The sequence below is a fragment of the Trachemys scripta genome, chromosome 16, assembly GCF_013100865.1.
Source record: "Trachemys scripta elegans isolate TJP31775 chromosome 16, CAS_Tse_1.0, whole genome shotgun sequence".
Lineage (NCBI taxonomy): Eukaryota > Metazoa > Chordata > Testudines > Emydidae > Trachemys > Trachemys scripta.
In genome coordinates this window covers 166454-192892 of record NC_048313.1, presented here as the reverse complement: position 1 = coordinate 192892, position 26439 = coordinate 166454, and the positions used below count along the sequence as shown (strand labels likewise).

At 51.5% G+C, this 26439-nt stretch overlaps 1 protein-coding gene across 13 annotated transcripts in view; it reads right to left on the bottom strand.

Annotated features, from left to right (window-relative positions):
- Positions 1 to 18932, bottom strand: part of LOC117888795 (deleted in malignant brain tumors 1 protein-like) — a 160835-nt gene extending 141903 nt beyond the window's left edge. For 10 of the 13 annotated variants that reach the window (XM_034792523.1, XM_034792535.1, XM_034792527.1 and 7 more), the window contains exons 1-4: positions 18587 to 18932; positions 7165 to 7191; positions 5407 to 5736; positions 975 to 1304 (exon numbers count right to left, since the gene is read on the bottom strand). In XM_034792523.1, the coding sequence (XP_034648414.1) occupies positions 975 to 1304; positions 5407 to 5736; positions 7165 to 7191; positions 18587 to 18707 (808 nt within the window). In that variant the 5' untranslated portion in view covers positions 18708 to 18932. The remainder of the gene's footprint in view (positions 1 to 974; positions 1305 to 5406; positions 5737 to 7164; positions 7192 to 18586) is intronic. The other 3 variants (XM_034792530.1, XM_034792533.1, XM_034792531.1) reach the window with 3 other exon arrangements.
- Positions 18933 to 26439: the final 7507 nt, after the last annotated feature.

Genomic DNA, 26439 nt, shown 5'->3' with positions numbered 1-26439 from the left:
CCTGCGCCATGGCAATCCCTTCGGCTGAGCCAATCAGCACATAGAACAAAGCACAGCCATGGAGACAGGCTGTATTCACTGTCTGGGCCTAGTGGGGACCTGAGAATTTACAAAGACAAAGGACCCTTGGCACAAGTCTCCGAAGAGAGACCTCCTCTGGGAAGAGACAGTGGTCTGTACCTACAAAGAAAGAGGAGCGGGGACAAGAGCTCCTTTTCACCCAGGAGGTATCTGACAGCGTTTGTCTCAGGAACAGGAGATCACAGCCAATCCTGGAGTAAAACCCTGGAAGGACTGTGGGGTGAGCGTTGCTCTACCAGACAGAAAAGTATCTCGTTCAATGAGTCTAGGCTCTAGTCAGCGTGGTATGATTTTATTGGCCATGGAACCATTTCTTTCCAACCCTTCTCCTTGCTACCCCTCGAATCTCTACACACTGTGATATCACTTGTCGTTGGTGTGACTATGAAGGGCTCTAGAGCTGTGTGTTGATCGGGGCAGAGATGGGAGGTGAAGCTGGTCACCTTGAAACCTTGTTCCTTTGGGAGCAGCAGATCTGTGACTGCTGTGAATGCCCAGCAGGACAGAGACTGGGTGCTGCAGGGAAACACTCGGAGGGCCAAGGGGTGAAGTGTGCCATTGCCAACCTGGAGAGAGGTCACCCCCCTCCCCAAGGCCTAGAGGGCACGGCTTGTGTGGCCTGTGGCCAAGGGAGTTGGGGAGCTGCCCCAGCGGGCACAGACAAGGCTTCCTCATGCTAGGGGCCCATGGCACCACACTGGGGCATTAAGGCCAGCACAACTGCAAACGGAGAGCGCCCCAAACTCACACACCCCTACCTGCAGTATAGGCCCTTAGCACCATGCTGGGGCACTGGGGTCAGCGCAGATTCAGACAGGAGAGCTGGGTCTGTGCTGAAAGCTTCCCAGCCTGATCCCTGCACCACCCACTGTCATGTGATGGAAATAAGTTACCTGAGCACACAACACCGGCATCTTCTCCGTGGTCACAGTTACTGGCTCCCCAAGGCTCAGCCCTGCAATCGGAGAGGGCAACTTCTGTCCCTGCGCAGTGAACTTCATCCAGCCAGATATGGTCTGACCCTCGCCCAAATCGAGCTCCTCCTGGGGCTGATAATGCCGTCCCACAGCCAAGCTGTCTGCATACGACTCCGGCATCCTGTAAGTCCCAGTTGTCATCACACACGGTTCCCCACTGCTGGTTGGGAAGCACCTCGACCCTCCCAGCGCAGCGACTCGAACCATTCACCAGTCGGATCTGAGCCACTTCTGAGATGCCAGAATCTGCAAACACCCAAGGGAATAAACACTCAGGGAGATTCCTGTGCAACTGATCTCTCGTGTCGCTGGGGAACGTAGCACCTCCCGCCAATGGGTCTGACCGGTCTCTGTACACAGCCACTGCCTGTCAAGGGTTCCCCACCACTGACCACACTAATCACTTGGGCAATGTTGAAGTTTGTCCACTCCCCTCCCAGCCAGCTGTCACCTAGTTATGCAGACTGGACGGCAGTCTGACCTACTGCTCCCACTAGAGCACTTAAAAAGATCACCCCCCGCACTGCTGGCAGAACCTCCTGGGGAGCAGATTTACACCCTCACTCCTGGCGCTGGTATTCGCTCCAGTGAGATACTGTGCAGTGCTGTGGGGCAGACACTGGCATAAGCATCTTGGTGACTGGGAGCTGAACACAGTCACCGTGTCATTAGTTGTTGCCTTAGCCTGACATCAGAATCGAATTTACATGTGTTGGCTCCATAGCTCCCTGAAAACGTCACCCAGAGTCCATCCCCCTTAGAACTGCCTGGAGCGCAGGGACGCCTGGCAGGAACCTGCTGCGCACCAGGCTGACAATGGTTCCGACCAGGGCAGAGGCAATGCACACTTCCTACAAGCAGATCGGCCCCCTCCTGAAGCAAACACCTGCCCCTGCGGTTCCTGCTGACTTGCCACGACTGACTTGGCAACATCGTTTTGTGGCAGCTATTGCTGCACTTGTGTCTAGTGCTGCCAGCCCAGTACCAGTCTCAGATGAATGATGGCAGAGCTGGGCTGACAGCTGTGTCCTCACAGAGGGGCAGCAACTCTGGGATAGAGAGACGGGCATGCTGATGGATTTTCAGAAGTCCTAACTTGTATCTGCCCATTTACAACCTGGGACACAGATTCTGGGCTAGGCTTAATGGGCCCCTGACTGGACTGGCCAGAGGAATTGCTGCAATGCAGAAACGTGGCTTAGCCTGATCTTCTCAGTGTGCCTGTGGGGCAGCAATACAGACAATCACACGTGGTGGAGGAGATCCCCGTTAGAAGATTAGACCTTGAGGTCACACAGTCAGATGGCTGAACCAGCTAGAGGTAAGCAAGGTGGGAATGAGCTCTCCCCTGACACCTAGTGATCAGCTGGGGATGGGGAATGGCTTCAGGACCAGACTGTGTTTACATGAACACACCCACTCTGCCTAGGTATCCAGCAGACAGAGCTGTGTTGGCTGGTGCTGGGTTACAAATCACAGCAGTACTTGAATGCAAGGGTAGTGAAATGTTGTTGTCCTGATTGTGTGAGTAAAGGGCAGCAGAACTGTGCTTAGCCTGTCCTGACTGAGGGGGTCACCCACAACTGAGCTGAACTCAACTAACCAGGGGGCTCAGACACCAGACACATATCAAGAGTGAGAGGGAGTGAAGATGGGTGTGTGGGCTCTGTGTAAGAGGTCTAGGGATGGTTTAATCTGCCCCTCAACACTCTTCAAAGATAGAGTTAATTAAATCTCCATTCAGAGTCTTTTTGGTTTCAGTGATCACTAGAGCTGAAATCACCTGCTGTGAGACAGTGTTTCTGCCCAGCCTGCTTCAGTACTGAGGTTTCCCAAGTAAGAGGTGGCAGTCACTGTGAGCTGGGTGGAGCCAGTGGTGAGCTGGAGCCAGTTCGCACCGGTTCGCAGGAACCGGTTGTGAAATTTGGAACCCCTTTTAGAACTGGTTGTCCCGCACAGGACAACTGGTTCTAAAAGGGCTTTTAAATTTAACAACTGGTAAAGCTCCGGCAGCTCTCCGCCCCGCCCCCGGCCCCAGCTCACTTATGCCTCCTCCCCTGAATGCTCCACCCCTCTTCTCCTCCCCCTCCCCTGCTTCCCACAAATCAGCTGTTCACGCGGGAAGCCTGGGAGGGCTATGAAGCAAGCGGTGGCTTCGCGCAGGTGAGCTGGGATGGGGGGTGCGGGGAGGGTTCCAGGGAGGCACGGCACGGCCCCAGCCCTGGCCCCAGCCCTGGCCCCAGCCCTGGCCCCAGCCCCGGCCGACCTGCTTCCAAGAGTCCCGAGGGGCAGTCAGGAAGGAGCAGAGGTTGGATGGGGCAGTGGGGGGCAGTCAGGGGCAGGGGTTCCAGGGGCAGTCAGGGGACAGAGAGAAGGGGTGGTTGGATGGGGCAGGGGTCCCGGGGGGCTATCAGGAATGAGATGAGGGGTTGGATGGGGCGGCGGGGGTCAGTCAGGGGACAGGGAAGGGGGGTGGATGGGGCAGGTGTCTGGGGGGCGTCAAGGAACGCGGTGGGTTGGATGGGGCAGGAGTCCCGGGGGGCGGACCATGACCCCCTCGTGGGGTGAGGAGGAGGGAACCGGTTGTTAACATTTTGGCAGCTCATCACTGGGTGGAGGTTCAAGAGAGTGACTTGCAGAGGTCACAGTAGAGAGGCCGGGGACAGCAGAAGGTGAGGGTGAGCAGAGTGGTGAGTGGCTGGCAGGGCAGCTGCCACCAGAGCAAGCACCCAGACAGCAGAGCGAACCAGGCGCTCTCCTCCCCGCCCCCATGGTGAGAGCTGAACTCACACAGGTGCACCTCTGAACTCTGGGTCTTCACTGTGAGTGGGGTGCAGTGGAGGGAGAAGGGATGGGCACCTTAAAGAAACTTTTCATTGCTGGACTCTAGAATCGGAGGCAAAAGACACTGCCCAACGTACTCTGGGGGAGGTGCTTTGCTCATGGTTTTATATTTATAAATCCTGTTTGTGGTGTTTTCCAAAGTTAATGCCAGGGCCTTCCCTCCTTTTATAAAAAGTTTCTTTTCTGCACTGAGACTCTGTGAGCCAGCATCCTGCTGGTCGACCTAACCAGGGCAAGATGTTTGGATGGGACATAGTTGAAGAGAGATGTAAAATGTGGAATATGAGGCTCCAGAAGTGCTGAAGTGAAGCTTGTCACCTGCGCCATGGCAATCCCTTCAGCTGAGCCAATCAGCACATAGAACAAAGCACAGCCGTGGAGACAGGCTATATTCACTGTCTGGGCCCAGTGGGGACCTGAGAATTTACAAAGACAAAGGACCCTCAGCACAAGTCTCAGAAGAGAGACCTCCTCTGGGAAGAGACAATGGTCTGTACCCACAAAGAAAGAGGAGAGGGGACAAGAGCTCCCTTTCACCCAGGAGGCGGCTGACAGCGTTTGTCTCAGGAAGAGGAGATCACAGCCAAGCCTGGAGTAAAACCCTGGAAGGACTGTGTGGTGAGCGTTGCTCTACCAGACAGAAAAGTGTCTTGTTCAATGAGTCTAGGCTCTAGTCAGTGTGGTATGATTTTATTGGCCATGGAACTATTTCTTTCCAACCCTTCTCCTTGTTACCCTTCAAATCTCTACACTGTGTGAAATCACTTATCCTTGGTGTGACTATGAAGGAATCTAGGGCTGTGTGTTGATTGGGGCAGAGATGGGAGGTGGAGCTGGTCACCTTGGGAACCTGTTCCTTTGGGAGCAGCAGATCTGTGACTACTGTGAATGCCCAGCGAGACAGGGCCTGGGTGCTCTAGAGGGATGCTCGGAGGGCTAAAGGGTGAATTGTGCCTATTGCCAACCTGGAGAGAGGTCAGCCCCCTCCCCAATGCCTCGAGGTCAAGGTTTGTGTGGCCTGTGGCCGAGGGAGTCGAGGAGCTGCCTCCCAGCGGGCACGGACAAGACTTCCTCATGCTGGGGACCATGGAACTGCACGAATATAATAGTAATATAATATATGGAGATATAGCTCTCTCATAGAACTGAAAGGGACCCCAAAAGGTCATCAAATCCAGCCCCCTGCCTTCACTAGCAGGACCAAGTACTGATATTTTTGCCCCAGATCCCTAAGTGGGCCCCTCAAGGATTGAACTCACAACCCTAAGTTTAGCAGGCCAATGCTCAACCAATGAGTTATCCCTCCCACTGGGATATTAGGGCCAGCACAACTGCAAATGGAGAGTGCCCCCTACTGACACCCCCTTATCTGCAGTACAGGCCCTTAGCCCTATGCTGGGGCACTGGGGTCAGCGCTGACTCAGACAGGAGAGCTGGGTCTGTGCTGAAAGCTTCGCAGCCCGATCCCTGCACCACCCACAGGGACGTGATGGATGCAAGTTACCTGAGCACACAACACCGGCATCTTCTTTGTGGGTACAGTCATTGTCTCCCCAAGGCCGAGTCTTGCAATCGGAGAGGGCAGCTTCTGTCCCTGCACAGTTGACCTCATCCAGCCAGACACGGTCTGACCCTCGCCCAAATCGAGCCCCTCGTGGGGCTGATAACGCCGTCCCACAGCCCAGCTGCTTGCATACGACTCCAGCATCGGTTATGTCCCAGCCGTCATCACACACGGTTCCCCACTGCTGGTTGTGAAGCACCTCGACTCTCCCAGCGCAGCGATTCAGGCTGTTCACCAGTCGGAGCTGAGTTAGTTCTGGGATGTCTGAGTCTGCAAATACCCCAAGGGGATAAACACTCAGGGATGGGCTAGAGGAAAGGAATATGGGACTTTCCCCCTATAGTTTGCTCTGGCTCCCTTTCAGTCCCAGTGTGGCAGACTGGCGGGCTCAGGGGGCTGAGAATAGGACACTGGGGGGTTCATCTCTGGAGGTCACTACCTCTGATCCAGCCTCAGGCATGAGGAAATAGCTGACTTGTGGGATGGAGATTGGGCCGCAGGGTCTTTTCCCCCCGGGGACGCCGGCTCCAGTACACTCTGTGTGAGGAGGATGAGCTGATGCAGTACGTTGGGGGATGGAGACCTGTGACTTTTCCCCCAGAGGGCAGCGGTGCCAGTTTGGTCCCAGCTCAGGTAGGGGCAGAGGCTGGTGTGGGGGGAACAGGCACTGGGCTTTAACGTCTGGGGCCCTGGGTCCAAGCTGGTAGTGAGTGGAAGTCGCAGCCATTGCAGCTCTCTGATGCCCAAAATGTGAAATGAGCTGCTAATTCCCCTCCATGACAGGACAGGTGTGTGCAGGCCAGGCCAGCCCTCAGTCTGAGCGGCTCCCAGCCGAGGGGCAAAGGGCAAAACTAGTCAGGAGACTGAACTGCCCTTTGACCCTGCCTGGGCTCCCTCCCCGTCTGCGCCCCAATGACCCTGCCTGACCGCAGCCAACAGCAGCAGCCTCGCGGGGCTGTAGTTCTGCTCCCCAAAGCCTCCACTGGGGCTGACTGGGGCTGACTCGGCTCCTCTATATTCCACAGCGTCCAGACAGACAGGGCCGGTGCCGTGCTTAACTGAGCACCCTCCTGTGGAGATGGCACCTCAGCAGCCCAGCTCCTGGTACCCCACCCCCACTTCCCACAGGCCCCAGCTAGCATCACAGCGCCCCAGTGTAGGTACACAGCACCTCCTCTTGCTCTTTGCAGAGGTGGGGTCACTCACCAGCCACAGCCAGGGATAAGTTGTAACAGCTCTAACAATAACTAAAGGCAAAAGTATCTGTTGGGGCAGATCATACCCCAGGGTAAATCTGGGCTCACCCCAGACTGACGCAGTTCAGCCAGGAGCTGTCAGAGCCCAAATTTCAATCACCCTTACAGGGCAAGGGTAAGCACTTGAGACACTGAATGACTGGGGCATTTCCTCAGGTACCCAACAGCCAGGATGCCCTGGGCTCTGCTCACTCTGCCAAACAGCCTGCCTTGTTAACAATTCACTGGTGGGGAAACTGAGGAGGTGATGGGCTGAGACCATGGGGTGAGTCTGGTGAAAGCAGGATTTGAACCCATGTCTCCAGTGCTACACTTGAACGACTAGATTAAATAACCTTAACTCTGCCCTTCCTCCCCTCAATTTATGAGATAGCTGAACACTCCAGCATGCACCCCACACATACATACAGACTCCGCGCCCTCTCCCTATGTTTGTATTTACCTGTCATGGGGAATCCTGTCATGGAAGCTGAAAGAAAGCAAAGAGATGAGGTAAGTCTCTGTCTCCATGTCTGTTCACCTTGGGAATCTCCAAACACTGGCTGATGTAAGCAGTGGCCTGAGTGAGCTCTCCCCTGCCATCTCTTGATGCAGTGAAAGAAAAGATTCAGCTGCATGTTGTACTTCAGTGACCTCTCTACTGCCTGTCAGGGAGATGGATTGACCCTCCTGCCCCTCCTGTCAGTGTCGGTCGCATCCACACAGAAGTGCTGTAGCTGCAGAGCTGCCACTGTGCCACTGTAATGTTTCCAGTGCAGAAGTGCCCTAAAGGCAGCAAAAGACAAGACCTGGTGAGTGACATCAGAACCAGTGATACTGCACCAGCCCTTCCAAACCAAGCCACCTGCTTTCACATTGCCTGCACCTCTGAAGGACCCCCACACCCTGCTCTCCTCAGGCCTGGCTTGTGACAGCCCCACACGCTGAGTAATGGAGTGCTAAACTGTATTATATCGCTCAGCCAACTGGTGGCGATGTGTGTAAAATACCTTTTTAAAAGCTAACCTCAGCCATTTCTGGCAGAGCATTAAAGGACCGTGGTGTGTAAAAGCAAGCTCTGAGACCAGTCCATGTCTGGTACAGAAGAACACGATGGTGTCTGGAGTAAACTAAGAACAGAAATAGAAGGAACAAAGCTACAAAGGTTGCAGGATCTTGTCACCATGCCACTCTGCAGTGCCCCAGAGAACTTCAGCTTTCACAAACTTCACCATGGACACACTGGAAACAAGATTTCACAAGATTTCACATTGCTGCCAAGCTGCACAAAGAAACTGGAGATATGCAGGTATCTTCTTTAATGTAGGCTATGGGAAGCTGGCAGAGCATATCTTTAAATCATTTCATATTACTGAAGAGAGTCATAGAGGTGACTATGAAAGGGGTCTGGCTATGTTTGATGCATACTTTATATCTCAGAGAAATGTGGCTTATGGAAGAGCTTGTTTTCACCAAAGAACTCAATAACCAGGGGAAAGTTTTGAATGTTTTATAAGAGCTCCGCATATATAAGCTGAAAACTGTGATTTTGGGAATGCAAAGTTTGAAAATATCAAAGACAAGCTGGTTATTGGGTTAACAGATAAAATCCTTTCACAGCAGCTACAACTGAAGAGAGATTTAACTCTAGCCACAGCTATTCAAATAGCAAACCAGTCTGATTAGTCAAACAACAGAACAAAAGGCAGGAGCAACTTGAAAAACATGAAACTAGCTTAGGCAACGTCTACACTAGCCCTTGCTGCAGTATAAGTTATGATGCTCAGGGGTTGGAAAAAGCCACCCCTGAGTGATGTAAGTTACACTGACCTAAGCACCGGTGTGGACAGCACTATGTGGGCGGATGAAGCTCTCCCATGAACATAGCTACTGCCGTTCACAGGGCTGGAGTAGTTAAGCCAACTGGAGAACTCTCCTGTCAGCTCACATTGGTTACATTACAGAGCTTACAGCAGCAGCACTGCATCGCTGCAGCTCTGCCACTGTAAACTCTCTAGTGTAGCTGTAGTCTTAGCCCTGGTCTACACTACAGAATTGGGTCGAATTTAGCCACATTAGATCGATTTTATAATGACTGCATCTACAAAAGCAACCCCGTTCCATCGACCTAAAGGGTTTTTAAAATCGACTTCTGTACACCTCCCCAGCGAGGGGAGTGGCACTAAAATTGACCTTGCTGGGTCGAATTTGGGGCAGTGAGCACACAAATCAACATAATTGGCCTCTGGGAGCTATCCCAGAGTGCTCCAATGTGACCACTGTGGACAGCACTTTCAACTCCGATGCACTAGCCAGGTACACAGGAAAAGCCTGGGAACTTTTGAATTTCATTTCCTGTTTGGTCAGCGTGGTGAGCTCAGCAGCACAGGTGACCATGCAGTCCCCCCAGAATCGCAAACGAGCTCCAGGATGGAGAGAACGGGAGACATTGGATCTGATTGCTGTATGGGGAGAAGAATCTATGCAGGCAAAACTTTGATCATAAAGAAGAAATGCTAATATATATGCCAAAATCGCACAGGGCATGATGGACAGAAGCTACAACAGGGACACACAGCAGTGCCACATGAAAGTCAAGGAGCTCAGGCAAACCTACCAAAGACAGAGGAGGCAAACAGTCACTCTGGGTCAGAGCCCCATAGATACCTTTTCTATGATCAGCTGCATGGCATTCTAGGGGGGGACCCTACCACTACTCCACCACTGTCCATGAACACCTGCAAGAAGGAAGTCTCACGCAACACGTAGGAGGATTTTGTGAATGAGGAGGAGGAGGAGGAGAATGTGCAGCAGGCAAGTGGTGAATCCGTTCTCTCTGGCAGCCAGGACCTTTTCATTCCCCTGGAGCCAATACCTTCCCAAGGCAGGATCCCCAACCCTGAAGGCAGAGAAGGTACCTCTGGTGAGTGCACATTTGTAACTACATTACAGGGGTTAAAAGCAATAGTGTTTAATGTTTGATTTTCCCTGAAAACTTGGGATGCATTTGTGGCCAGTACAGCTACTGGAAAAGTCTGTTAATGTGTCTGGGGATGGAGTGGGAATCCTCCAGGGACATCTCCATGAAGCTCTTCTGGAGGTACTCTGAAAGCCTTTGCAGAAGGTTTCTGGGGAGGACTGCCTTATTACTAGCTTCACCAAGCTAGTAGCAAGTAGTCTGGAATCGCTGCAGCACAAACTATGGCAGCAAATGGTCCTGGGATTTGGTCGCATTAGTAGTATACGGCTCGATAGTATTCATCACCATGTATTTTTGACAGGTGTCCACACCCCATTTAGGGCTTATGTCCCCCACCTTCCCACCCCGTTTCTGTTGGCACCAAAGTTCGGTGCCATCAGCCATTTTGAATTTTTTTTTATGTGGGTTTAAATAGGGGAAGTGTTGTGTGTGTTTGTGCTTGGATGCATTTAGGTTAAAAGGTTGAAAGAATAGAATGAGAGAGTTTAAAGATGAAAAAAGAAAGTTTGGGTAAGATTTATAGAAAAAAGGAAACAAAGGTTATTTGGGGAGGTTGAGTAAGGCGATAGGATGGTAAAAGTCTAGTTTGGCAGGTTATTAAAGAATAGAAAGAGATTTTTGTTTTTAAATGGCTAGTTTGAAAGAAGAGAGGAAAGTTATTAAAGAAATGAGAGATGATGGTAAAGGCCTAGTTTGGTATGCTATTAAAGAATAGAAAATTTTGAGATAAATGTAAAAGGTGTATTAACTATCAGGTTAGGTCAAGAAAAAAGCTTTTAAAAATATTAAAAACTAGATTTCAAAGAAAAATGTACTAAGGCAGAGCCTGTTTAGTAAGCACATGGCCAAAAACTATAAAGGGAGGCTAAGAAAAACATATTTAAACTATTCAATACCAGTGTAGGTTAAGAAAAAAGTATTTAAAAACATTAAAAACTAGGTTTAAAAGGTAAATTTGCTAAGGCAAAGCCTGTTTAGTTATCACATGGTAAAAACTATAAAGGGTGGCTAAGAAGAACACATTTAAACTATTAACTATCAGGCTATCTAGAAAAGAGCAAAGATAGAGAGCACATGGTTGAATCAGAGAGAGAAAGACTTTTTACCTTTCCAGTTTTTTGGTAGAACGAGGCAACTTTCCAGTTTCAGACCCTCTCAGACTTGTTATCACCACCTTTGGATCAGCCCAATTAGAGTTTGTTCTACAGCAGCGTCATAGAATTCATTTTCCTGAACCAATCCTATAGTCCCAAGATTTTAAACAAGAGCCAACTCCCTTCTCTCCTCCCTCCCCATCCTTTCTCCCCCCTCCCTTTTAATTGTTTTATTCTTATCTAAAAAAAACAGCCCCCCCCCCCCGCCGACTACAGCTACACTAGAGAGTTTATGGCAGAGGAGCTGCCGCGATGCAGTAGTGCTGCTGTAAGCTCTCTAATGTAATCAATGTGAGCTGACGGGAGAGCTCTCCAGTTGGCTTAACTACTCCAGCCCCGTGAGTGGCAGTAGCTATGTTCATGGGAGAGCTTCTTCCACCCACATAGTGCTGTCCACACTGGTGCTTAGGTCGGTGTAACTTACATAGCTCTGGGGTGACTTTTTCCCATCCCTGAGCAACATAAGTTATACTGCAGCAAGTGCTAGTGTAGACATAGCCTAAGCTAGTTTCATGTTTTTCAAGTTGCTCCTGCTTTTTGTTCTGTTGTTTGACTAATTCAGACTGGTTTGCTATTTGAATAGCTGTGGCTAGAGTAAAATCTCTCTTCAGTTGTAGCTGCTGTGAAAGGATTTTATCTGTTAACCCAATAACCAGCTTGTCGGTGATATTTTCAAACGTTGCAATCCTCTCTCCTTACTCAACCTCCCCAAATAACCTTTCTTTCCTTTTTTTCTCTAAACCTTTCCCAAGCTTTCTTTTTCATCTTTAAACTCTCTCACTCTATTCTTTCAACCTTTTTCTCTAAATGTATCCAAGCACAAACACACACAACACTTGCCCTATTCAAACACACACACACAAAATTTTCAAAATGGCTGACTGCGCCAAATGTCGGTGCCAACGGAAATGGGGTGGGAAGATGGGACATAAGCCCTAAATGGGGCGTGGAAACCTGTCAAAAATGCATGGTGATGAATACTATCGAGCCATATACTACTCGCATTCAAGCAACAGTCAGTCTATATCTTTTTGTGTTAGCCTCAGGATAGTGATATCATTCATGGTCACCTAGTTGAAATAGGGGATTTTTTGTAAAGGAACAGTAAAAGGACCCTGTTCATGCTGGGCTGTTTGTGCTTGGCTAAAAGGGATCATCCCTGAGAATAGCCATGCCATGGGGAGAGGGGTGAAGGGATCATCCCAAATAGCCATGCGGAGGGGTGGGGGGAGGGGTGTGTTGCACAGCCACCCACAAATGTATCATCTTAAATTTTACTCTCCCTTTTTATCCCCCCGCAGGTGCAAATGTTTCTATGCTCCCCCTATCATCTCTGTCCCTGAGGTTATCGCAGACTAGAAGGTGAAAAAAACACGCTCATGATGACATGTTTTCCAAGCTCATGCAGTTCTCCCGCACTGATAGGTCACAGGTGAATGCATGGAGGCATTCAGTACCAGAGTTCAGGAAAGCATTAAGTGAGCGTGATGAGAAGAGGCAGGATGCAATGCTGAGGCTAATGGGGGAGCAAACGGACATGCTCAGGCATCTGGTGAAGCTGCAGGAAAGCCAACAAGAACACAGACCGGACCTGAGCTGGGCTCCCTTATTGGCCTGGCTGCCTGGTCAATCAGACTGACTTGGGGCACTGGCTACTATCCATTGGCCCTAGACTGGAGGTCTCTGATTGGCTAGAGGCCCTCTCAGTCCCAGGGTCCTAACTGCTCCTTGACCCCTCCCCTCTCTCCTGTCATGGGGAGAGGGCAGCCAAACAACCCACCCAGTGCCAGTGAGGGCAGCCGGCCCCTTCACAACAGACACATTTACAAGAACCATCACTCAGTTTGAGACCTGTCAGATCTGGAACCCAGTGACAGTGTTCACCTCAAATTGGATGAACAAAAAGGACGGACGGCTCCAGCTGTCATCAAGAAAAAGAATTCAGCGCCCAGATCACAGTGACCGAGACTGAGAGGGGGGAGTTCAACAGAAACCATCCACAGAGCAAATCCGACAGAAGGCGGATGCTGAACGAGAAGATGACATCTCAAGGATTCCAGAACAACCCCAGTCAGTCATTGCAACTAGCGGCCAGCCAGATGGCCAAGCTGCTACACGTTGGCGTTTTGCAGTTAAGAGCCCAGGGTGGTTCAGAGACACTGGACAGACTGATCCATCCTAAACTTCACAGCCAGCATGACAGTGTGAACAAATGGCAGGAACATGGAACTTAATGGGGGAGATGGACTGGGATGTTAACCTGTCATGCTCTGTTCAGCCACTGGGTGGTGCTGTGTCTAACATTCCTTAGGGAGCCGAACCTCAGCCGTACCTGGCAGGGCATTAAAGGATCTAATGATGAACAGAGCTGGGGTAGATGAGCATAAGAATGGCCATACTGGGTCAGACAAAAGGTCCAACCAGCCTAGTATCCTGTTTACCAACAGTGGCCAATGCCAGGTGCCCCAGAGGGAGTGAACCTAACAGGTAATTATCAAGTGATCTCTCTCCTGCCATCCATCTCCACCCTCTGACAAACAGAGGCTAGGGATACCATTCCCTACCCATCCTGGCTAATAGCCATTAATGAACTTTAAGCTCCATGAATTTATCTAGTTCTCTGTTATAGTCCTAGCCTTCACAACCTCCTCAGGCAAGGAGTTCCACTGGTTGACTGTGCGCTATGTGAAGAACTTGCTTTTATTTGTTTTAAACCTGCTGCCCATTAATTTCATTTGATCCCCCCTTGTTCTTATATTATGGGAACAAGTAAATAACTTTTCCTTATTCAATTTCTCCACACCACTCATGATTGTATATACCTCTATTATATCCCCCCTTAGTCTCCTCTTTTCCAAGCTGAAAAGTCCTAGCCTCTTTAATCTCTCCTCATATGGGACCCATTCCAAACCCCTAATCATTTTAGTTGCCCTTCTCTGAACTTTTTCTAATGCCAGTATATCTTTTTTGAGATGAGGAGAACACATCTGTATGCAGTATTCAAGATGTGGGCATACCATGGATTTATATAAGGGCAATAAGATATTCTCCGTCTTATTCTCTATCCCTTTTTAAATGATTCCTAACATCCTGTTTGCTTTTTTGACTGCAGCTGCACACTGCGTGGACGTCTTCAGAGAACTATTCACAATGATTCCAAGATCTCTTTCCTGATTAGTTGTAGCCAAATTAGCCCCCATCATATTGTATGTATAGTTGGGGTTATTTTTCCCAATGTGCATTACTTTATAATTATCCACATTAAATTTCATTTGCCATTTTGTTGCCCAATCACTTAGTTTTGTGAGATTTTTTTGAAGTTCTTCACAGTCTGCTTTGGTCTTAACTATCTTGAGCAGTTTAGTATCATCTGCAAACTTTATCACCTCACTCTTTACCCCTTTCTCCAGATCATTTATGAATAAGTTGAATAGGATAGGTCCTAGGACTGACTCTTGGGGAACACCACTAATTACCCCTCTCCATTCTGAAAATTTACCATTTATTCCTACACTTTGTTTCCTGTCTTTTAACCAGTTCTCAATCCACGAAAGGCTCTTCCTTCTTATCCCATGACAACTTAATTTCTGTAAGAGCCTTTGGTGAGGGACCTTGTCAAAGGCTTTCTGGAAATCTAAGTACACTATGGATCCCCCTTGTCCACATGTTTGTTGACCCCATTCAAAGAACTCTAATAGATTAGTAAGACGTGATTTCCCTTTACAGAAACCATGTTGACTTTTGCCCAACAAGTTATGTTCTATTGTCTGACAATTTCATTCTTTACTATTGTTTCAACTAATTTGCCCGGTACTGACGTTATGTCCGGGATCACCTCTAGAGCCCTTTTTAAATATTGGCATTATATTAGCTATCTTCCAGTCATTGGGTACAGAAGCTGATTTAAAGGACAGGTTACAAACCATAGTTAATAGTTCCACAATTTCACATTTGAGTCCTTTCAGAACTCTTGGGTGAATGCCATCTAGTCCCAGTGACTTGTTAATGTTAAGTTTATCAATTAATTCCAAAATCTCCTCTAGTGACCAGACCACACCTGGGATGGGAGCATGACACATCCTACTCCCCCCAGGTCTGGCCAGGACTAGCACTCTCCTTGGTGTGTGTGTGTGTGTGTGTGTGTGTGTGTGTGTGTGTGTGTGTGTGGCAGGGGGGACAGTTACAGTGCATGACCTCCCCATTGTGAGTGTGTATGGGGGGCAGTTACAACGTGTGAACTCGCCGTGCCTGCCCAGTGTACGAGGGGGTTGTTACCATAATTGCCCTAGTCCTCTTTCAATGGGCGTTAACTCGAATTAGGAACCTTCAGTTCATGCCAGCAGTGTCCACACAGGTCAGTCCGAATGCAGCTCTTTGGTGCACTCTGCAGTTCACACCCCCGCAGTTGGTTGTGTGAGCAGTGTAGACATGACTGGGGAGTGAGCATCCTTCCAAAAATGGGGGAAATTGGGTTTGAAAATAGGAGCACTGGAATTCAAGCAAGAAGCCAGGATCGTGGGTGAGCTGATAATTGGTTTGGATTTCACTGAGGCTAATAAGTACACAATGAGTCAATGTAATATGTTCATTCTAGAGAATGATTTCTTCACCAGACTCGGGACCCAAGCAGTGCTGCTCTCAGATCAAGGGAGAAACTTTGAATGCAAAGTGTTTCTGCAGCTTTGTGAGATTCCAGGAGCTCCATAAACCTGCCCCAGCCCCGCACACCCAGCACAGTCTGATAGGATGGTAGAAAGTTTGTCTGACTCGGGGGTTTTACAGATTCATAGATTCCTAGGTCAAAAGGGACCACTGTCATCATCTAGTCTGAGTCCTGTATAGCACAGGCCAGAGACCTGCCCTGAAATAACTCCTCGAGTGTTTAGAAAAACATCCAATCTTGAGTTAAAAGTTGTCAAAAATGATGCAGATTCCACCATGACCCTTGAATCCACCAGCCATTGGATCCTGTTTTTCCTTTCTCTGCTAGATTGACGAGCCCATTATGAAATACTTGTTCCCCGGGCCCGTGTAGATACTTACAGACTGTGACCAAGTCACCCCTTAACCTTCTCTTTGTTAAGCTAAACAGATTAAGTAGGTTTTCTAGACCTTTACTCATTCTCATGGCTCTTCTCTGAGCCCTCTCCAACTCATCAACATCTTTCTTGAACTGGGGACACCAGAACTGGACACAGGATTCCAGCATTGATCACACCAGTGCCAAGTGCGGAGGTAAAATAAACTATCTGCTCCTACTAGAGATTCCCCTGTTTGTGCATCACAGGATAACAGCAGCTCTTTTGGCCACAGTGTCTCACTGGGAGCTTGTGTTCAGCTGATGATCCACCGTGACCCCCAAATATTTTTCAGGTTTCAGAGTAGTAGCCGTGTTAGTCTGTATCTGCAAAAAGAATAGGAATACTTGTGGCACCTTAGAGGCTAACAAATTTATTGTAGCATAAGCTTTCGTGGGCTACAGCCCACTTCATTAGATGCATGTAGTGGAAAATACAGAAGGAAGATATATATATACACAGGGAACATAAAACAATGGGTGTCACCATACACATTATAAGGAGAGTGATCAGTTAAGGTGAGCTATTGTCAGCAGGAGAGAAAAATAACTGTTTGTAGTGGTAATGAAAATGGCCCAGTTCCAGCACTTGACAAGGAGATATAAGGAACTGTAGGTGGGGGAAAAGATAAGCATGGAGAAATAGTTTTACTTTGTGTAATGGCCCATCCACTTCCAGTCTTTATTCAAACCTAATTTAATGGTGTCCAATTTGCAAATTAATTCCAATTCAGCAGTCTCTCGTTGGAGAGGCACTACTTCCCAGGAGAGAGTTCACCATGTAAGTATGGCCCATGTTCTTGGTCCCTAGATGTATACATTTGCAAGTCGTTGTATTAAAATGCATATTGTTTGATTGCACCTAGTTTACCAAGCATCCAGATCTCTAAACTTCAGGGTCAGCTCCAGGCACCAGTGAAGGAAACAGGTGCCTGGGGCGGCCAATGGGGGGCGGGGGGGCACTCCGTGCATTATTGGGCTTCCATGTCCAGTCTGCGGCGGGAATTCGGCTCTTCAGCGGCACTTCAGCGGCACCTCAACTCCGCTTCAGTCTTCGGCGGCAATTCGGTGGTGAGTCCTTCACTCTGTCTCGTTCTTTTCAGCGGCAGCTCTATTGGGTTTTTCTTTTTTCTTTTTTTTTTTTTTTTTTTTGCCACTTGGGGTGGCAAAAAAGCTGGAGCCGGCCCTGCTCAACCTGTCCTCTTCATTATTTACACTCTCCCAACTGTGTCATCTGCAAACTTTCTCAGTGATGAGCTCTTCTTTCAGGGTCCAGCGACAGAGCCATCGTCTCTGTATTTGGGCTTACAAAGTGGATTGCTGGCCCTCTGGAAATGCTGGTGGATGCTGAGAGGGAGCTGAGATTTGTAATGTTAACTTGTCTTTGTTCTCCAGGTTCTGTCAGTGCCTGAGTCTGAGACGGGCTGTGTCCGTGGATAGCACATTTCATGGCTGACTGTGACCCCAGTGGCTGTCTCTGGTTGTGTGTTGTACAGCACCAAGCACAGCGGCAGTGCTTAGGGGACTGGGTTGGGAGAGATGAGACCAGGGCTCCATTCCCAACAGCTGCTATCACATCCCCTCTCTGTGCCCCTATTGCCCCTCTCTATCCTCTCCATTTAGACTGAGCTCTTGAGCGCAGAGACTGCCTGTCACCCTGTCAGTGCAGAGCCCAGCACCACAGGGCCTTGAGCTCGGCCTACAGTGCTGCCGTAACATGAATTCTTGTGTTTGCATAATAAATAATACTTAATATTTAATAATTTAATAATATTTAATATATGTAATAGTTAATAATAATAGTTAAGAAATAGAGCCTCAAACACTGAACAAACACGGTAAGAGCAGGACAGGAGTTAGGTCATTCGGGGAATCCTGTGTGAAGTTCTGGTCACCTGCGTGCAAGGCAGATGGATTCAGACGGGACCAGGTGCAGAGACGGGCTGCTAGGGTGGTTGGGGGATGGAGGCTTGTCATATGAGAGGAGCCTGGAAGAGCTTGGCTGGTTTAGCTGGCACAGCAGAGGCTGAGCAGGGATGTGATTGCGCTGTATGAATCCATCGGGGGAACGCTGGGGAGGGAGAAGAGCTACTGAAGCCAAAGGATAGTCTTGGCCCAAGAAGAAATGGGGATAAACTTTCCAGGAGTCACATTAGGCTGGAAATGAGAAGAAGGTTCCGGAACAGCCTCCTAATGGGTGAGGGGAGATCACGCTAACTCACGTGAAGATAGCACTTGATAAGTGTGTGACTGGGATTCTATAACATGCCTTTCCAGCCCTGTGTCCCGTGTTCCTAAACAGACCAACCGAGGGCAGCTGGGAAACACCTCCAGGATTCAGAGACATGCCAGTTTCTTTTTAATCTTTTAACACTTAACAAAAGTTAAATTAATTGCATTGTAAAATTGTATGTGCAGCTAAATAGATCCTGGAACCACCGCCTACTCTAACCACCAGACTACACTCCCCTTCCCAAGGCAGCAATAGACCCCAGAAGTCCTGGCTCCCAGCCCCCTGCTCTAACCACAAGACCCCACTCCCCTTCCCAGGAATAGACCCCAGGAGTCCTGGCTCCCAGGACACAGCTATGCCGTGTCTGATGGGTGGAGCTGGAGAATCTCAGGGTGCCCCCAGGGCTATGCAAAGCCAGAGCAAAGGGAAAAGGCCACTCACCCCAAAGCCAGACCAGGAGGATGGGGATCTTTGTCTTCCCGGCTCCAGCGCAGGCAGCTGAGCTCCTGCCAAGGGGGTGCCCAGCTGGGAGCAGGAGGCACCCGGGAAACCCCATGTTCATAGCACACGCCTTGTGGGGCAGCGTGGCCAGGGGTTAGGGCAGGCGGTCGTCTTTATGAGAGAGGCAGGCTGAGCTCGATGTGACGGTCACAGGCTGGGAGGCTGGGGAGATGGGGCAGGCACCCAAGGGGGCAGGGACCCAAGGGGTCAGGGGGTGTGACAGACCTCTCACTTCAGAGACTCTTCCTGCCACGCCCCCCTGCAGTGACCCAGTGGGTGTGTGCGACTGAGCCCACAGAGGAGAAGTGAACCCTGCGCTGTGGCTTTATTGATATTATTGGATTGTGAAATACGTGTTCCTGGAACATGTTGAACAAACAAACCCCTCTTGACACAGCTGGTTCTGGGACACATGGGGCAGAGGGGCTGTTCCTGGAGTTGGTTCACAGGGAGTCAGCAGAACTGATCCACGGAGGCCTGGTGGACTCAGGACAGGTGCACAGGTTTGACTGCAGGTGTGAGGATCAGCCCATGCAGTTAAAGCGATGCTGAGGGCTGTGTGAACGCCCTTACTCCAGTTGAATGAGGATGAGGCTTGGCTTGATCTACACCTAAAGCTTCGGTCAACCCAACTACTCGCTCAGGGGGATGAAAAATTCAGACCCCTGGAGACGTGATTAAGCCGATCTAAGCCCTGGTGTAGACACCAGAAGGTGGAACGAAGAATTCTCTCATTGGCCTGGCTACCGCCGCTTGGAGGGCTGGATTAACTACAGCAAAGCCCCTTCCATTGCTGTAGTGTCTGCATCACAACACCACAGCAGTGTAGCTGAGCTGTGCCACTACTGGGTTTGTGGTGTAGACACAGCCCTTGTCTACCCAGGGAAGGGGTATCACTGCACTGGCCTCACGCCGTGGGGACTCCCCTGTGTACCTAGAGCAGGTCCATTCACACATGAGTTTATGCCCAAGCCACATTCCCATGTTGTGATCTCGGCAAATCCTGAAAGGATTGCGGATTGCGGTTCAGTGTCTGGCTAGCTCCTGAAGGCGCTCGGGGTGGATGTTTGGTCTATGCCCCTCCTTGGCGATCTCAGTGGAACAGGGAAACATTTGTTACCTACGTGATCGCCGTCTGCCTAGCAGCTTTCGTTAGTAAACACACTTCGTAATTCACTGGTCTCCTGTCCGAAGAGAGCTGCCGAAACTGAACCAAGAGCTGATGGAGATGGCTGCTGGGTTGGGCTACCGAGGTCCTCACTGCTGATATGGTCTTGCCCCTGCACATGGAGCAGCTGACAAAAGTGACAAGAACTGAGAACATTTCCATGGGGACAAGGCCTAATATGAGCTTTACCCCCAATCTGAATGGAGCCGGTGCCTGTCTGTGTAGCCGAGGCATGTGGCTGCCAGGGCGTGCGACTGTTCAGAGGTGTTCGCTCTGACACCCCACCGAGCCCGTTCCAAAGCCTGGTGCAGGTAGCGCTCTGACAACTCACCCTGCACCGCGTATGCTGCCCCCGGGCCTGGCCAAGCCCAGCTCACACACGTTTAAAGGGCTCCGCTTGGCCTGCGCGAGGGTTTACAGCTGGGCTAGTTAACGTCTTAGCTGCCCAGCCTCCAACCGCAGCTACTGGCCTGGTGTGGAAAGGGCCAAAGAGGAGCCCCCGGAGGTGACTCTCCCCCTGGCAGCAGGGAGATACGGAGCTGGGCCCATCCTGGGGTGGGTGTTTCACACATTTATTCCCCTGCTGGAAGCAGAATGAGTGGGAGAGGGGGAGACCAGTGCAGGCGACACAGTGCTACCAAGGGAGTCCAGGGATGGGAGCCGGCTGGGGGTTGGGCAGCACAATGGCGGGGAGCCAGGAGACTGGAAAATGGTCAGGTGCCCTGAGGCTGGGGGGAGCCGTGTGAACCCCTCACCCACATCCCCTGAGTCTGCACAAACTGTCCCAGCACAGGGACAGGCTCATGGGCAGCGAAACCAGGGCTCAGTGAGTAGCAGGGGCACTGGCACAGCGCTGGGTGCACAAGAGCCGGGCTGGGGCCCCGTGAGAACCTGCCCTGCTTTGGATAGAGCTGTGGGGCGCCCTTTGGAGACAGTGAACACTGCGCCCCTCTTCCCACAGTGCCGAGCTCCCATCTGCAAAAGTCTCCAGCAGAGCTGAGGGGTCAGAGCCAGGGGGTGAGGATGGTTAGAGCTGGGCTGGAAGAGGGGCTTCTCTGTGGGGGGACTGAACATCTGGGGCTGGTTACTGTAGGGAGGAGGAATATGGGGGATGGGACAGAGGGACCCACAGCATCGACTGGGACAGAAATGGGAGATCAGGTGCTTCTCATGGGGCATGAACCAGGGGACAAGCCATGAGACAAAGAAGGGAAAATCCACGCTGACCCCAGGAAATCCCTCCCCACAATGCTATGGGCCTGGGGAACTCATTGCCACAAGGCAGCGCTGGGCCAGGGCTGGAGAGGGCTCACAGTGGGGCTGGGTGTTTGTCTGAATAACAAGAACACCCAGAGTCACAACTGTGAACATTAAAAATGACTCCAAGTTTGGGGGGCTCAGATATCCCCCTCCAGTGCAGGAGCTGAGCTCTTACTGATGGGGCAGGAGGAGACTCTCCTACGGTTACCAACTTTCTACTCGCACAAAAACAAACGCCGTTGGCCCACCCCCTGCTCTCCCCTCCTCTGAGGCCCCGCCCCTGCCCAGTCCCTTCTCTGACGCCCCGCCCCCACTCAATCCATCTCCCTTCCCTCTGTCGCTCACTCTCCCCACCCTCACTCACTCGCTCATTTTCACCAGGCTGGGGATTAGGGTGCGCAGGGGGGTCATGGCTCTGGCTGGGGGTGCAGGCTCTGTTGTGGGGCTGGGTCTGAGGGGTTCAGAGTGCAGGAGGGGGCTCTGGGCTGGGGCAGGAGGTTGGGGTGCAGGGGGGTGTGAGGGCTCTGGCTGAGGGTGCAGGCTCTGGGATGGGGCTGGGACTGAGGGGTTCAGAGTGCAGGAGGGGGCTCTGGGCTGGGGCAGAGGGTTGGAGCACGCAGGGGGTCAGGGTGCAGGCTCTGGGCAGCACTTACCTCATGCAGCTCCCAGAAGCAGCGGCATGTCCCCGCTCCAGCTCCTACGTGGAGGCACAGCCAGGCAGCTCTGTGCACTGCTCTGTCTGCAGGTGCCACCCCCGCAGCTCCAATTTCCATAGTTCCTTGCCAATGGGAGCTGCGGAGTCGGCATCTGCGGCGGGGGCAGCATGCAGAGCCCCCTGGCTGCCCCTACATGTAGGAGCTGGAGCGGGGACATGCCGCTGCTTCTGGGAGCTGCACAGAACCATGGCAGGCAGGGAGCTGACCAGAGCCGCCAGGGTCCCTTTTCGACTGTGCGTTCTGGTTGAAAACTGGACACTTGGCAACCCTAGAGTCTCCCTGGGTCAGGTTCTTCCCTCTGGCTTTGCTTCCTGCAGCTTCCTCTGACAGAGCTGGTTCTGCCCCAGCAACAGAGAGGAGCCTGGGCTGGATGGGGCCCTGGTCTGCTCTGCTCCGGCAGCTCCTCTGTCCCATGTAAAGATCCCAGAGTGCAATGGTGGCACAAAAGGATTATTCCAGCTGGAGTTTCCATTTACAGCCCACAGGAGTGGCCGTGCTGCTTCCCTCGGCCATGTGGGAGGAGCCCTTGGGGATCTCCCAGGGCTGGGTGAGAGCTCCCAGAGGGGGATCCGTGAGGGCTGTCAGAGGGAGGCTGGACATGAGAGCTCGGGCTGTCATTGCAGGGAATAGGACTCAGCATCTTTAACAAAAAGGTCTTTTCTCCCCAATGTACTTTCAGCGTTGGAGTTATATAGGGTTAAACCAGCCCAAAGCCTTTGAAACAGTCTAAATAGCCCCCTTCCCCTCTCTGGTCTGGTCTGCCCTGGAGTCACCTCGTTCAGAAGCACTGAGCCGGTCCCAGTCCCTGTGAATCCACAGGGAAATGCTGGAAACCTCAGAGCCCTCGGTCCCTGCAAACCAGCTGGCTCCCGTGTCTTAGCTGGGGGTCAGGTGGGGGCAGCTGCAGCGAGTGCTGAGTCAGGCTGTCCTGAGCCCCAGAGGGGACAGAGAGACACAGGGGCTGCAGAAGAAGGAAGAGCTGTATTAGTCATAACCCAGAGATGACACAGGGAGTCAGGGCTGTGCCTGGCTGAACTGGGACCCACAGCATTAACCCTGTAGAGGGGTGGTTACCCCACTCCTGCCCTGAAGGGCTGAAAACAGTCCCGGGAGAGGGCTGTGGCAGGGAAAGCCGCTAATGGGCTGATTGGGGAAGTAGCCACAGCTGGGCCACGCCCCAATCAGGTCTCAGCTGGCCCTATATAAGAGGATGGGAGCCAGGAGCTCACCAGGCTCTCTTTAGCTGCAGAGGGAGATAGACCTGGCTGCAGGGACCTGAGTGGAGCAGGGCTGGGGAAAGGCAGAGGAGCTGGGGAGTTCCAGCCTGGATAGCCCCAGGCTGCGGCCTAGCAGAGGTTCCCACGGGTATTGGGGGTTGCAGAGGGCAGCCTAAGCGTAGGCAAAGGCAGCAGGTCCAGACCCAACCTGTGATGAGTGGCTGATACTGCAGTCTGCCCCAGGGAGCGAGGGCTAGATGATGACTAGCAGTAGCCTTATACTGAGGCAAGGTGGGGGTTCCCCTGGGTGGGGAGACCCTGAGGCTGAGGGTTACTGCCAGAGGGGCAGCACCCAGAGAAAGGGGCACCAGGGTTCTGGGAGGGACAGGGGGGCCAGCGGTGAGGCAGATCACTGGCCTGCAAAGGGTGCTCCGGAAGCTGGATGAGCTAATTCCCGACAGAGACCAGCAGGAGGTGCTGCAGGGGTGAGTCCTGCATCGATACAAACCTCATCAGTGCTGGCAGCACAGCCGACCTCTCCAGCCCCAGAGCCGCTCAGCGATCCCCGCAAACCCTAGGTATCACTTTGGGAGAAGGGGGACTGGGCATTGATGTGTGCCTGCAGGCAGGACTCTCCACCCCGTCTCACTGCCTCCGGTGGTGATAGCTGGAGCCTCTCCCTTCTCTGCACTCAGGATTGGCCAGCTCCTTCCCCATGGACCAGATGCACCCCAGTATCAATGGTTCAGCTCCGCGCCTGTGATGGGGCTGCCCACGATTCACATCAGGGGGAAAGTTCATCCCGGCCTCTCTCCTCCCTTTGGCTAGGTACCAGCCCTTCCTGAACCTCTGACATGTGCATGGCACAGATCCCTCAATGTAGAGGCCAGCAGGAACTGATCCTATCACCCAGTCTGGCTCCTGCCACTCCCAGGCCAGACAATCGTGCCCAGTGACTCCTGCACCCAGCCCAGTAGCCGCTGTCAGAGCTAGAGTGGGGCATTTAGTGAGGCCTGTGGCAGAGTTTGAAACATCAGGGTCAATCTGTTCTGTCTAGTTGTCTCCATGCTGGATTAGGGTCTCCACTGGGTGTTACGAGCTGAGCTCTGGTCTGACCTCGCCCTAGCAAGGCCCTGGTGGTGTAAGGCCGTCAGCTGCCCTGCCAGGAAAGGGTCTTGACACCTCCTTGAAGGACAGTCTCAGAGAAGCCATCAAGTTTGCAACCCTAGGGCCACCAACTGTGAAGGTCTCTCGGCGACCAGCCCAGCGGAGCAATGGGCTCTACACAGGAGTCCAGAGGGGAGACGGGACAAGCATTCTAGTGGAGCATGGGGCAGAAAGGACAGAGGCTGCATTTAAGAGGGTTTCTCTGTGAAGGGCAGGGGTTGTCCATTGCCACGAGCAGGAAGGCTGGGCTGGAGGAGAAGGCTGGAGGGATTCAGCCCAGCTGGGCCAGACCTTAGACTCATGGACAGGGTGAGATCAGACATCAGCAGGCATCTGTAACTCTCTAGTGATTTGAAAAAGTGAAATAAGTGAAGTTAGGAAATCCCTTTGCTAGGCCCGTGCTCCTGGCTTTCCACCTACGCTGGGTTACATTAGAAGGTGCCTCCAGCTCTGGGGGAGTGCATGGGAGCAACTCTGGGTGTCAGGAGCTCTGAGGGAGGGGCTGGGAGGGGCTGGACTGCAGAGTCCCACTGTGAGGTTATTGATGTGAACTGTGACCATATAGATCATTGTTGCAATCAGGGTCTTATGGTTGCACCAGGTCTTGTACAGAGGAAGCCAAGGGAGGTGTCTATGGAAAGGCTGTGGTTTTCTGGTTATGATTATGCTCTCTGTATGTGTGTATCCTTTTTGTATTTGAAGTTATGAATATTGGCTGTGTACTTATATCTCAATGTGTTTGATTCTAGGTAGCCTCAGTGAAGCATTTGGTCAGCTTCTTGAGAAAGGACTATTCTCAGTAAGTGCCCAATCAAGAAACACTTAACTGACAACGGATCTTGGGAGACGCCAATCCAGACCTGAGCTTTCCTGGGAACGTTCAAACTAACATGTAAACAATGGTGTCAGCCTGCAAAAAGTTGAATAATTTATGGATATGTGACTTGCCCAGGTGGCTACAAACTCCATCTTGTTGCTGTGGGCAAAGGGGTTTCTGCCCACAAGAGAGAGAATATAAAAGGCTCTGGAAGCCTTTCCATTGGGTCTTCAGCTCGCTCAAGAGATGGCCCTTCCACCCCCAAGAGATGCCTGAATGAAACTGGAACAAAACTGTAACTAAGGGGGTGTGAGTGATTGCCGGACCCAGGCCATAAACTACAACGTTGGTCTGAAAACAATTGGGCCAAGACTAGGAAAAGTCCAGTCTGTGAAAAAAGCTTATTGGAATATCTCTGAGGGTGAGATTTCATCTGTAATCAGTTTCTTAATGTATTAGGCTTAGACATGTGTATTTTTTGTTTTATTTTGCTTGGTAACTTACTTTGTTCTGTCTGTTATTACTTGAAACCACTTAAATCCTACTTTTTATACTTAATAAAATCACTTTTATTTATTGATATACCCAGAGTAAGTGATTAATACTTGGGGGAGCAAACAGCTGTGCATATCTCTCTATCAGTGTTATAGAGGGCGAACAATTTATGAGTTTACCCTGTATACGCTTTATACAAAGTAAAACAGATTTATTTGGGGTTTGGACCCCGTTGGGAACTGAGTAGCTGGGTGCTGGAGACAGGAGTACCTGCTAAGTGGTTTTCAGTTAAACCCTGTAGCTTTGGGGGACATGGTTCAGACCTGGGTCTGTGTTGCAGCAGGCTGGCGTGTCTGGCTCAACAAGGCAGGGTTCTGGAGTCCCAAGCTGGCAGGGAAAATGGGCTCAGAGGTAGACTCAGCACGTCAGGTGACAGTCCCAAGGGGGTCTCTGTGACCCAACCCGTCACACCCACATCCCACAAGGAAGGGCTCAGCCAAGGGATCTGGGCCAGGCATGCAGCCTATAGACCCCGAGCCAGGAACAATGAGGAGACTCAGCCCAGACCCTGCTGGCTTGGAAGCAGGTGGGGCCCTGTGGCTGGGCTGAGGAAGAAGAGATTGGTGACTGCCAGAGGGCCTGGGCCAGGTTGTAGCCCCCACACACTCCAACTGACAGGCTCCTGGTGGTGGTAACTCCCCCAGCCCTGGGGGAGCAGCTCTGGTGCATCACTCCCCCTCCCTGTGACACCAAGCCGGGATGGTTCGGCTGGGCCAGCTCCTCACTGAGTGTCTTTTCTTCTCCTCTGTGCCAGGCCCGGTGACCCCGGCCACAGCCGCGCTGCTTAGAGATCAAAGTGGGGGGAGGGCGGAATCATGGGCGTGGGAGTCGCAGAGCCAGGGAAATCCTTAGGAACCCCGAGCTGGGTTGCTGAGGGGTGCAGGCTGCTAGCA